The sequence below is a fragment of the Heptranchias perlo genome, unplaced genomic scaffold, assembly GCF_035084215.1.
Source record: "Heptranchias perlo isolate sHepPer1 unplaced genomic scaffold, sHepPer1.hap1 HAP1_SCAFFOLD_559, whole genome shotgun sequence".
NCBI lineage: Eukaryota > Metazoa > Chordata > Chondrichthyes > Hexanchiformes > Hexanchidae > Heptranchias > Heptranchias perlo.
In genome coordinates this window covers 12,232-23,888 of record NW_027139580.1, presented here as the reverse complement: position 1 = coordinate 23,888, position 11,657 = coordinate 12,232, and the positions used below count along the sequence as shown (strand labels likewise).

Below are 11,657 nucleotides of genomic sequence, written 5' to 3'. Positions count from 1 at the left end.
GGGATAGAGTGACAGAGAGATGGAGGGACTGGGAATGAGGGACAGGGACTGGGGGATAGAGTGACAGAGAGATAGAGGGACTGGGAATGAAGGACTGGGGGCTAGAGGGATAGAGAGTTAGAGGGACTGGGAATGAGGACTGGTGGACTGGGGGATAGAGTGATAGAGAGATAGAGGGACTGGGAGTGAGGAATAGGGACTTGGGGATAGAGGGACAGAGAGGTGGAGGTAATGGGAATGAGGAACTGGAGGACTGGAGGATATTGTGATAGAGGGACCGGGAATGAGGGACTGGAGGACTGAGGGATCATGAGACAGAGAGGTGGAGGGACTGGGATTGAAGGACAGGGACTGGGGGATAGGGTGATAGAGAGATAGAGGGACTGGGAATGAGGGGCAGGGAATGAGGGTTGGAGCGACAGAGAGATCGAGGGACTGGGAATGAGGGACAGGGACTGGGGGATAGAGCGACAGAGAGATAGAGGGAATGGGAATGAGAGACAGGGACTGGGGGAAAGAGTGTCAGAGGGATAGAGGGACTGGGAATGAGGGACAGGGACTGGGGGACAGAGTGACAGAGAGATAGAGGGACTGGGAATGAGGGACAGGGACTGGAGGATTGAGTGATAGAGAGATAGAGGGACTGGGAATGAGAGACAGGGACTGGAGGATAGAGTGAAAGAGAAATAGAGGGATGGGGAATGAGGGACAGGGACTGGGGGACAGAGCGACAGAGAGATAGAGGGACTGGGAATGAGGGACTGGAGGACTGGAGGATAAAGTGACAGAGAGATAGAGGGACTGGGAATGAGGGACAGGGACCGGGGGACAGAGTGACAGAGAGATAGAGGGACTGGGAATGAGCGACAGGAGGACTCGGGGATAGAGTGACAGAGGGAAAGAGGGACTGGGAATGAAGGACTGGGGGCTGGAGGGACAGAGAGGTAGAGGGACGGGGAATGAGGACTGGTGGACTGGGGGATAGAGTGATAGAGAGATAGAGGGACTGGGAATGAGGGACAGGGACTGGGGGACAGAGTGTTAGAGAGATAGACGGACTGGGAATGAGGGACAGGGACTGGGGGACAGAGTGATAGAGGGACTGGGAAAGAGGATTAGGGACTTGGGGATAGAGGGACAGAGAGATAGAGGGAATGGGAATGAAGAACTGGAGGACTGGTGGATATAGTGATAGAGGGACCGGGAATGAGGGACTGAAGGACTGAGGGATAGTGAGACAGAGAGATAGAGGGACTGAGAATGAGGGACAGGGATTGGGGGATAGTGAGACAGAGAGATAGAGGGACTGCGAATGAGGGACAGGGACTGGGGGATAGAGTGACAGAGGGAAAGAAGGACTGGGAATGAAGGACTAGGGGCTAGAGGGACAGAGAGGTAGAGGGATGGGGAATGAGGGACAGGAGGACTGGGGGACAGAGTGACGGAGAGATAGAGGGACTGGGAATTAAGACCTGGTAGACTGGGGAGAGAGCAACAGAGAGATAGAGGGACTGGGAAAGAGGGACAGGGAATGGGGGATAGAGTGACAGAGAGATAAAGGGACTGTAAATGAGGGACAGGGACTGGGGGATAGAGTGATAGAGAGATTGAGGGACTGGGAATGAGGGACAGGGACTGGGGGATAGACCGACAGAGAGATAGAGGGACTGGGAATGATGGACAGGGAATGGGGGATAGACCGACAGAGAGATAGAGGGACTGGGAATGAGGGACAGGGACTGGGGGATAGACCGACAGAGAGATAGAGGGACTGGGAATGATGGACAGGGAATGGGGGATCGAGCAACAATGAGATAGCGGGACTGCAAATGCGGGACTTGGACTGGAGGTTAGAGTGACAGAGAAATAGAGGGACTGGGAATGAGGGACAGGGAATGGGGGATATAGTGGCAGAGAGATAGAGGGACTGGGAATGAGGGACTGGAGGACTGGAGGATAAAGTGACTGGGAATGAGGGAGAGGGAATGGGGGATAGAGTGGCAGAGAGATAGAGGGACTGGGAATGAGGCACTGGGACTGGAGGATAGAGTGATAAGGGACTGGGAATGAGGAAATGAGAGATGATGAGTGAGGGACTGGGAATGGGGGACTGGGAATGGGGGACTGGGAATGAGGGACGGGGACTGATGGAGAGGGACTGAGAATGATGGAGTGAGAATAAGGGACGGGGACTGAGGGACAGGGACTGAGGGAGTGTGATTGAGGGACTGAGTGACTGAGGACAGGGACTAAGGGTCTGAGAAGGAGGTCTGACAATAAGGGATAGGGGCTGAGAGTCAGAGTCTGAGGGACAGGGTCTGAAGGAATGAGAATGGGACTGAGGGACTGAGAATGGGACTGAGGGACAGGAACTGGGACTGAGGCACTAGGACTTAGCGAGAGGGACTGAGGGACTGTGTGATTCAGGGACTGTGTGACTGAGGGACTGTGTGACTGAGGGACCGTGTGACTGAGGGACTGTGTGACAGATGGACAGTGTGACAGATGGACAATATGACTGAGGGACCGTGTGACTGAGGGACTGTTTGACTGTGTGGCTGAGGGACTGTGTGACTGAGGGACTGTGTGACTGAGGGACTGTGTGATTGAGGGACTGTGTGACTGAGGGACTGTGTGACTGAGGGACTGTGTGATTGAGGGACTGTGTGACTGAGGGACTGTGTGATTGAGGGACTGTGTGACTGAGGGACTGTGTGATTGAGGGACTGTGTGATTGAGGGACTGTGTGATTGAGGGACTGTGTGACTGAGGGACTGTGACTGAGGGACTGTGTGATTGAGGGACTGTGTGATTGAGGGACTGTGTGATTGAGGGACTGTGTGATTGAGGGACTGTGTGACTGAGGGACTGTGTGATTGAGGGACTGTGTGACTGAGGGACTGTGTGATTGAGGGACTGTGTGATTCAGGGACTGTGTGACAGATGGACAGTGTGACTGAGGGACCGTGTGACTGAGGGACCGTGTGACTGAGGGACCGTGTGACTGAGGGACTGTGTGATTGAGGGACTGTGTGATTCAGGGACTGTGTGACAGATGGACAGTGTGACTGAGGGACCGTGTGACTGAGGGACCGTGTGACTGAGGGACCGTGTGACTGAGGGACTGTGTGACTGAGGGACTGTTTGACTGAGGGACTGTTTGACTGTGTGGCTGAGGGACTGTGTGACAGATGGACTGTGTGACTGAGGGACTGTGTGACTGAGGGACTGTGTGATTGAGGGACTGTGTGACTGAGGGACTGTGTGATTGAGGGACTGTGTGATTGAGGGACTGTGTGACTGAGGGACTGTGTGATTGAGGGACTGTGTGACTGAGGGACTGTGTGATTGAGGGACTGTGTGATTGAGGGACTGTGTGATTGAGGGACTGTATGGCAGATGTACTGTGTGACTGAGGGACTGTGTGATTGAGGGACTGTGTGACAGACAGACTGTGTGATTGAGGGACTGTGTGATTGAGGGACTGTGCGATTGAGGGACTGTGTAACTGAGGGACTGTGTGATTGAGGGACTGTGTGACTGAGGGACTGTGTGGCAGATGTACTGTGTGACTGAGGGACTGTGTGACAGACAGACTGTGTGATTGAGGGACTGTGTGATTGAGGGATTGTGTGATTGAGGGTCTGTGTGATTGAGGGACTGTGTGACAGACGGACTGTGTGATTGAGGGACTGTGTGATTGAGGGATTGTGTGATTGAGGGTCTGTGTGATTGTGGGACTGTGTGACAGACAGACTGTGTGATTGAGGGACTGTGTGACTGAGGGATTGTGTGACTGAGGGACCGTGTGACTGAGGGACTGTGTGACTGAGGGACTGTGTGACAGATGGACAGTGTGACTGAGGGACCGTGTGACTGAGGGACCGTGTGACTGAGGGACTGTGTGACTGAGGGACTGTGTGACTGAGCGACATTGTGACTGAGGCATTGAGTGGCAGATGGACTGTGTGACTGACGAACTGTTTGATTGACGGATTCTGAGGTGAGGGATTGTGTGACTGAGAGACTGTTTGACTGTGTGGCTGAGGGACTGTGTGACAGATGGACTGTGTGACTGAGGGACTGTGTGACTGAGGGACTGTGTGATTGAGGAACTGTGTGATTGAGGGACTGTGTGACAGATGGACTGTGTGACTGAGGGACTGTGTGACTGAGCGACATTGTGACTGAGGCACTGAGTGGCAGATGGACTGTGTGACTGACGAACTGTTTGATTGACGGATTCTGAGGTGAGGGATTGTGTGACTGAGAGACTGTGTGACTGACGGACTGTTTGACTGTGGGACTGTCTGACAGACGGGCTGTTAGACTGAGGGACAGTGTGACTGAGGGACTGTGTGACAGACGGACTGTGTGACTGATGGACTTTGTGACTGAGGGAATGTGTAACTGAAGGATTGGGACTAAGGGATTGAGACTGAGAACTGGGAAAGTGGTGCTGAGACTCAAGGACTGAAGATTTGGGACTGAAGGACTGATGGACTAGGGTCTGGAGCTCTGGGGGAGTGGGGGACTGGAGCTCTGGGGGACTGGAGCTCTGGGGGACTGGGGGACTGGAGCTCTGGAGGACTGGGAGACTGGGGGACTGGGGGACTGGAGCTCTGGGGGACTGGGAGACTGGGGGACTGGAGCTCTGGGGGACTGGGAGACTGGGAGACTGGGGGACTGGAGCTCTGGGGGACTGGGAGACTGGGGGACTGGGAGACTGGGAGACTGGGGGACTGGAGCTCTGGAGGACTGGGAGACTGGGGGACTGGGGGACTGGAGGACTGGGAGACTGGAGGACTGGAGGACTGGAGCTCTGGGGGACTGGGGGCCTGGAGCTCTGGGGGACTGGGGCCTGGGAGACTGGGAGACTGGAGCTCTGGGGGCCTGGAGAACTGGGAGACTTGAGGACTGAAGGACTGGGAAACTGGAGCTCTGGGGGGCTGGAGGACTGGGGGACTGGGGACCTGGGGGACTGGAGAACTGGGAGACTTGAGGACTGAAGGACTGGGAAACTGGAGCTCTGGGGGGCTGGAGGACTGGGGGACTGGGGACCTGGGGGACTGGAGCTCTGGGGGACTGAAGAACTGAGGGACTGGAGCTTTGGGGGACTGGAGGACTGGGGGACTGGAGGACTGGAGATCTGGGGGACTGGAGATCTGGGGGACTGGGGGCTGATGCTATGAGAAGCTGAAGTCTGAGATTATTTACAAACACACACCCACTTCCTCTGTACTTTACTCATCATTTCCCCCAAGAAGGAAAACATTTTACATCGAATTTACAGCACAGAAACAGGCCATTCGGCCCAACTGGTCCATGCCAGTGTTTATGCTCCACTCGAGCCTCCTCCCTCTCTACTTCCTCTCACCCTATCAGCATATCCTTCTATTCCTTTCTCCCTCATGTGCTTATCGAGCTTCCCCTTAAATGTATTTATGTTATTCGCCTCAACTACTCCTTGTGGTATCGAGTTCCACATTCTCACCACTCTCTGGGTAAAGAAGTTTCTCCTGAATTCCCTTTTGGATTTATTAGTGACTTTCTTATATTTATGGCCCCCTCGTTCTGTTCTGCCCATCAAGTGGAAACATCTTCTCTACGTCTGCCCTATCAAACCCTTTCATAATCTTAAAGATCTCTATCTGGTTACCCCTCAGTCTTCTCTTTTCTAGAGAAAAGATCCCCAGCCTGTTCAATCTTTCCTGATAGTTATAACCTTTCAGTTCTTGTATAATTCTAGGAAATCTGTTTTGCACCTTCTCCAGTGCCTCTATATCTTTTCTATAATATGGAGACTAGAACTGTTCACAGTACTCCAAGTGTGGACTAACCAAGTTTACCATAACGTTTCTGCTTTTCAATTCCATCCCTCTGGAAATGAACCCCAGTGCTTGGTTTGCTTTTTTATGGCCTTATTAACCTGAGTCACTACTTTTAGTGATTTGTGTATCTTTAGCCCCCCAATCCCTCTGCTCATCTATCCTATTTAGACTCTTATTTTCCAAACATTATTTAGCCCACTTATTCTTCCTACAAAAATTTACCACCTCACACTTATCAAAAACAAAATTAATTTAGAATTATAGAATCATAGAAAGGTTACAGCATGGAAGGAGGCCATTCGGTGCCGACTCTCTGCAAGACCAATCCAGCTAGTCCCACTCCCCTGACCTAACCCCATAGCCCTGCAAACTTTTTCCTTTCAAGTACTTATCCAGTTCCCTTTCAAAAGCCATGATTGAATCTGCCTCCACCACCCCCTCGGGCAGTGCATTCCAGATCTTAACTACTGCTGTGTAAAAAAAAATTCCTAATATCACCTTTCATTCTTTGGCCAATCACCTTAAATCTATGTCCTCTGGTTCTTGACCCTTCCACCAATGGGAACAGTTTCTCTCTATCTACTCTGTCTAGACCCTTCATGATTTTAAACACCTCGATCAAATCTCCACTCAACCTTCTCTGTTCCGAGGAGAACAACCCCAGCTTCTCCAGTCTATCCACGAAACTTAAGTCCCTCATCCCTGGAACTATTTTAGTAAATCTCTTCTGCACCCTCTCTAAGGCCTTCACATACTCCAGCTGTGACCGAACCAGTGTTTTATAAAGGTTCATCATAACCTCCTTGCTTTTGTACTCTATGCCTCTATTTATAAAGCCCAGGATCCTGTATACTTTTTTAACCGCTTTCTCAACCTGTCTAGCCACGTTCAGCGATTTGTGCACATATGGTAGCTACTGACGGAGCTGGCCGAGTCCTGAAGGACATAGCTGCCAGACTGGGCCTGTGGCAGGTGGTGAGCGAACCAACACAAGGGAAAAACCTACTTGACCTCGTCCTCACCAATCTACCTGTCGCAGATGCATCTGTCCATGACAGTATTGGTAGGAGTGACCACCGCACAGTCCTTGTGGAGACAAAGTCCCATCTTCGTACTGAGGACACCATCCAACGTGTTGTGTGGCACTACCACCGTGCTAAATGGGATAGATTCAGGACAGATCTAGCAGCTCAAAACTGGGCATCCATGAGGCACTGTGGGCCATCAGCAGCAGCTTTGTATTGCAGCACAATCTGAAACCTCATGGCCCGGCATATTCCTCACTCTACCATTACCAACAAGCCAGAGGATCAACCCTGGTTCAATGAGGAATGTAGAAGAGCATGCCAGGAGCAGCACCAGGCGTACCTAACAACGAGCTGCCAAACTGGTGAAGCTACAACGCAGGATTACATGCATGCTAAACAGCGGAAGCAACATGCGATAGACAGAGCTAAGCGATTCCACAACCAACGGATCAGATCGAAGCTCTGCAGTCCTTCCACATCCAGTCATGAATGGTGGTGGACAATTAAACAACTAACGGGAGGAGGAGGCTCTGCAAACATCCCCATCCTCAATGATGGCGGAGTCCAGCACGTGAGTGCAAAAGACAAGGCTGAAGCGTTTGCAACCATCTTCAGCCAGAAGTGCCGAGTGGATGATCCATCTCGGCCTCCTCCCGATATCCCCACCATCACAGAAGCCAGTCTTCAGCCAATTCGATTCACTCCACGTGATATCAAGAAACGGCTGAGTGCACTGGATACAGCAAAGGCTATGGGCCCCAACAACATCCCAGCTGTAGTGCTGAAGACTTGTACTCCAGAACTAGCCACGCCTCTAGCCGAGCTGTTCCAGTACAGCTACAATATTGGCATCTACCCAACAATGTGGAAAATTGCCCAGGTATGTCCTGTCCACAAAAAGCAGGACAAATCCAATCCGGCCAATTACCGCCCCATCAGTCTACTCTCAATCATCAGCAAAGTGATGGAAGGTGTCGTCAACAGTGCTATCAAGCGGCACTTACTCACCAATAAGCTGCTCACCGATGCTCAGTTTGGGTTCCACCAGGACCACTCGGCTCCAGACCTCATTATAGCCTTGGTCCAAACATGGACAAAAGAGCTGAATTCCAGAGGTGAGGTGAGAGTGACTGCCCTTGACATCAAGGCAGCATTTGACCGAGTGTGGCACCAAGGAACCCTCGTAAAATTGAAGTCAATGGGAATCAGGGGGAAAACTCTCCAGTGGCTGGAGTCATACCGAGCACAAAGGAAGATGGTAGTAGTTGTTGGAGGCCAATCATCTCAGCCCCAGGACATTGCTGCAGGAGTTCCTCAGGGCAGTGTCCTAGGCCCAACCATCTTCAGCTGCTTCAACAATGACCTTCCCTCCATCATAAGGTCAGAAGTGGGGATGTTCTCTGATGATTGCATAGTGTTCAGTTCCATTCGCAACCCCTCAGATAATGAAGCAGTCTGTGCCCTCATGCAGCAACAGCTGGACAACATCCAGGATTGGGCTCATAAGTGGCAAGTAACATTCGCACCAAACAAGTGCCAGGCAATGACCATCTCCAACAAGAGAGATTCTAACCACCTCCCCTGGACATTCAATGGCATTACCATCACCGAATCCCCCACCATCAACATCCTGGGGGTCACCAATGACCAGAAACTTAACTGGACCAGCCATATAAATACTGTGGCTCCAAGAGCAGGTCAGAGGCTGGGTATTCTGCGACGAGTGACTCACCTGCTGACTCCCCAAAGCCTTTCCACCATCTATAAGGCACAAGTCAGGAGTGTGATGGAATACTCTCCACTTGCCTGGATGAGTGCAGCTCCAACAACATTCAAGGAGCTCGACACCATCCAGGACAAAGCAGCCCGCTTGATTGGCACCCCATCCACCACCCTAAACATTCACTCCATTCACCACCGGCACACCGTGGCTGCAGTGTGTACCATCCACAGGATGCACTGCAGCAACTCGCCAAGGCTTCTTCGACAGCACCTCCCAAACCCACGACCTCTACCACCTAGAAGGACAAGAGCAGCAGGCACATGGGAACAACATCACCTGCACGTTCCCCTCCAAGTCACACACCATCCCGACTTGGAAATATATCGCCGTTCCTTCATCATCGCTGGGTCAAAATCCTGGAACTCCCTTCCTAACAGCACTGTGGGAGAACCTTCACCACCCAGACTGCAGTGGTTCAAGAAGGCAGCTCACCACCACCTTCTCAAGGGCAATTAGGGATGGGCAATAAATGCCGGCCTCGCCAGCGACGCCCACATCCCATGAACGAATAAAAAAAAAACATATACCCCCAGATCTCTCTGTTCCTGTGCCCCTTTTAGAATTGTGCCTTTTGGTTTATATTTCGTCTCCTCATGCTTCCTATGTATCACCTCGTACTTCCCAGCATTAAATTTCATCTGCCACGTGTCCGCCCATTCCACCAGCCTGTCTATATCCTCTTGAAGTCTATCACTATCCTCCTCACTGTTCACTACACTTCCAAGTTTTGTGTCATCTACAAATTTTGAAATTGTGCCCTGTACACCCAAGTCCAAGTGATTAATATATATCAAGAAAAGCAGTGGTCCTAGTACTGACCCCTGAGGAACACCACTGTACACCTCCCTCCAGTCCGAAAAACAACCATTCACCACTACTCTCTGTTTCCTCTCCCTTAGTCAATTCTGTATCCAAGCTGCTTTGCCAATTACACATCCATTCTGCAAGTTTATTAATGCCTTCCTGTATTTTGTCGCCGTTTTCCTCGGTATTAACTATACCCCTCAATTTAGTGTCATCCGCAAATTTTGAAATTTTATTTCCGATTCCCGAGTCCAAGTCATTTACGTAAATGGTGAGCAACAGTGGTCCCAGCACCGATCCTCGTGGAACACCATTTCCCACCTTTTGCCAGTCTGAGTAAATACCTTTAACACCCACTCTCTGTTTTCTGTTTTGTAGCCAGCTTGCTATCCATTCTGCTACCTGTCCCCTGACTCCGCATGCTCTGACCTTAGCCATGAGTCTACAATGCGGTAGCTTATCGAAGGCCTTTAGAAAATCCAAATATATTACATCTACTACATTACCCTTGTCTATCCTTTCTATTACTCCTTCAAAGAATTCAATAAGGTTGGTCAAACATGACCTTCCCTTTTGAAACCCATGCTGACTAGTCTTTATTATATTTTTGGTTTCTAGATGTTTTTCTATTACATCTTTGAGTAAAGATTCCATTATCTTTCCCATCACTGACGTTAAGCTAATTGGTCTATAATTCCCTGGACTTGTTCTATCTCCCTTTTTAAATATAGGAATCACATTAGCTGCCTGCCAGTCCTCTGGCACTATTCCCTTTTCTAATTAATTTTATATATATGTGATCGAGCCTCTGCTATCTCTTCCCAAACTTCTTTTAATATTCACGGATACAATCCATCCGGACCAGGGGATTTATCCTCTCTAAGTTTGATTAGTTTATCAATTATCTTCCCCCCCTTCCTATCTTAAATGTATTTATATCTTTTTTAATCTCTTCTTCTAATCTCCTGCCCACCATGTTAGTCTCCCTGGTAAATACTGAGGCAAAGTAATTCCTTAATATTTCTTCCATTTCACTGTCATTACCTGTGAGTTTATTGTGTGTATCCCTTGGTGGACCTCTCGACCCTGATTTTTATTTTGTTATTGATTTGTCTGTAGAATACTTTATTATCTCTTTTTATATTCCTTGATCATTTAATTTTGTAGTTTCTCTTTGCTTTCCTAATTTTTTTTTTACTTCTTTCCTGAACTTTTTAAATTTCTTTTTGTCATCCTCTCCTTTGCTGTCTATGTATTTAGTGAATGCCTTTTTCTTCAGTTCCAATTTTGCCCTTATTTCTTTATTTATCCATGGTGTGTCATTAATGGTTAGTTTGTTCTTGTCTTTTAGTGGGATATATTTCCCCTGGACTCTGTTGATCACCATTTTAAATGTTTCCCACTGCTGTTCTATTTCTTTTTCAATACATTTTTCCAGTTTATTTTCCATAATTCCATTCTTATCCCCTTAAAATCAGCTTTATTGCAATTTATTTATAAGTCTTTGTCTTATTTATGTCCTTCTCAATCTTTATCTTAAACCTTATTATGTTTTGATCGCTATTGCCTAGGTATTCCCCTACTCTTACCTTTTTTATCTGTTCTGGTTCATTTCCCATTACCAAATCCAGCAGTGATTCCTCTCTTGTTGGGCTTTTGACATACTGGGTAAGAAAACAGTCCTGCACACATTGTAAAAACTCCATTCCCTGTACCCCTTCATCTACCTCTTCTCACCAGTTTATTTGGGGGTAGTTGAAATCTCCCATGATTATTATTCAATGCTGTTTACTCAGCTCATAGATTTACCCACATATTTTACCCTCCACCTCCCTTCCACTATTCGGTGGTCTTTAGTGTGCCCCTATTAGCGTGATAAGAACATAAGAACATAGGAAGCAGGAGTAGGCCATACTGCCCCTCAATCCTGCTCCACCATTCAATCAGATCATGGCTGATCTTCGACCTCAACTCCACTTTCCCGCCTGATCCCCATATCCCTTGATTCCCCCAGAGTCCAGAAATCTATCACCCTGTCAAGCTCCCTCAGAATCTTACATGTTTCAATGAGATCACCTCTCAGTCTTCTAAACTCCAGAGAGTATCGGCCCATTCTACTCAACCTCTCCTCATAGCACAACCCTCTCATCCCATGAATTAATCTAGTGAACCTTCATTGCACCAGCTTTAAGGCAAGTATATCCTTCCTTA

At 49.3% G+C, this 11,657-nt stretch overlaps 1 protein-coding gene across 1 annotated transcript; it reads right to left on the bottom strand.

Annotated features, from left to right (window-relative positions):
* Positions 1–304: 304 nt before the first annotated feature.
* On the bottom strand, positions 305–11,152 carry LOC137315680 (uncharacterized). Its single transcript, XM_067980189.1, has 3 exons — positions 11,036–11,152; positions 4,497–5,186; positions 305–1,372 (listed from the first exon to the last, which is right to left on the bottom strand). Exons 1-3 carry the CDS (start codon positions 11,150–11,152, stop codon positions 308–310), a joined length of 1,872 nt encoding a protein of 623 aa, XP_067836290.1. The 3' UTR covers positions 305–307.
* Positions 11,153–11,657: the final 505 nt, after the last annotated feature.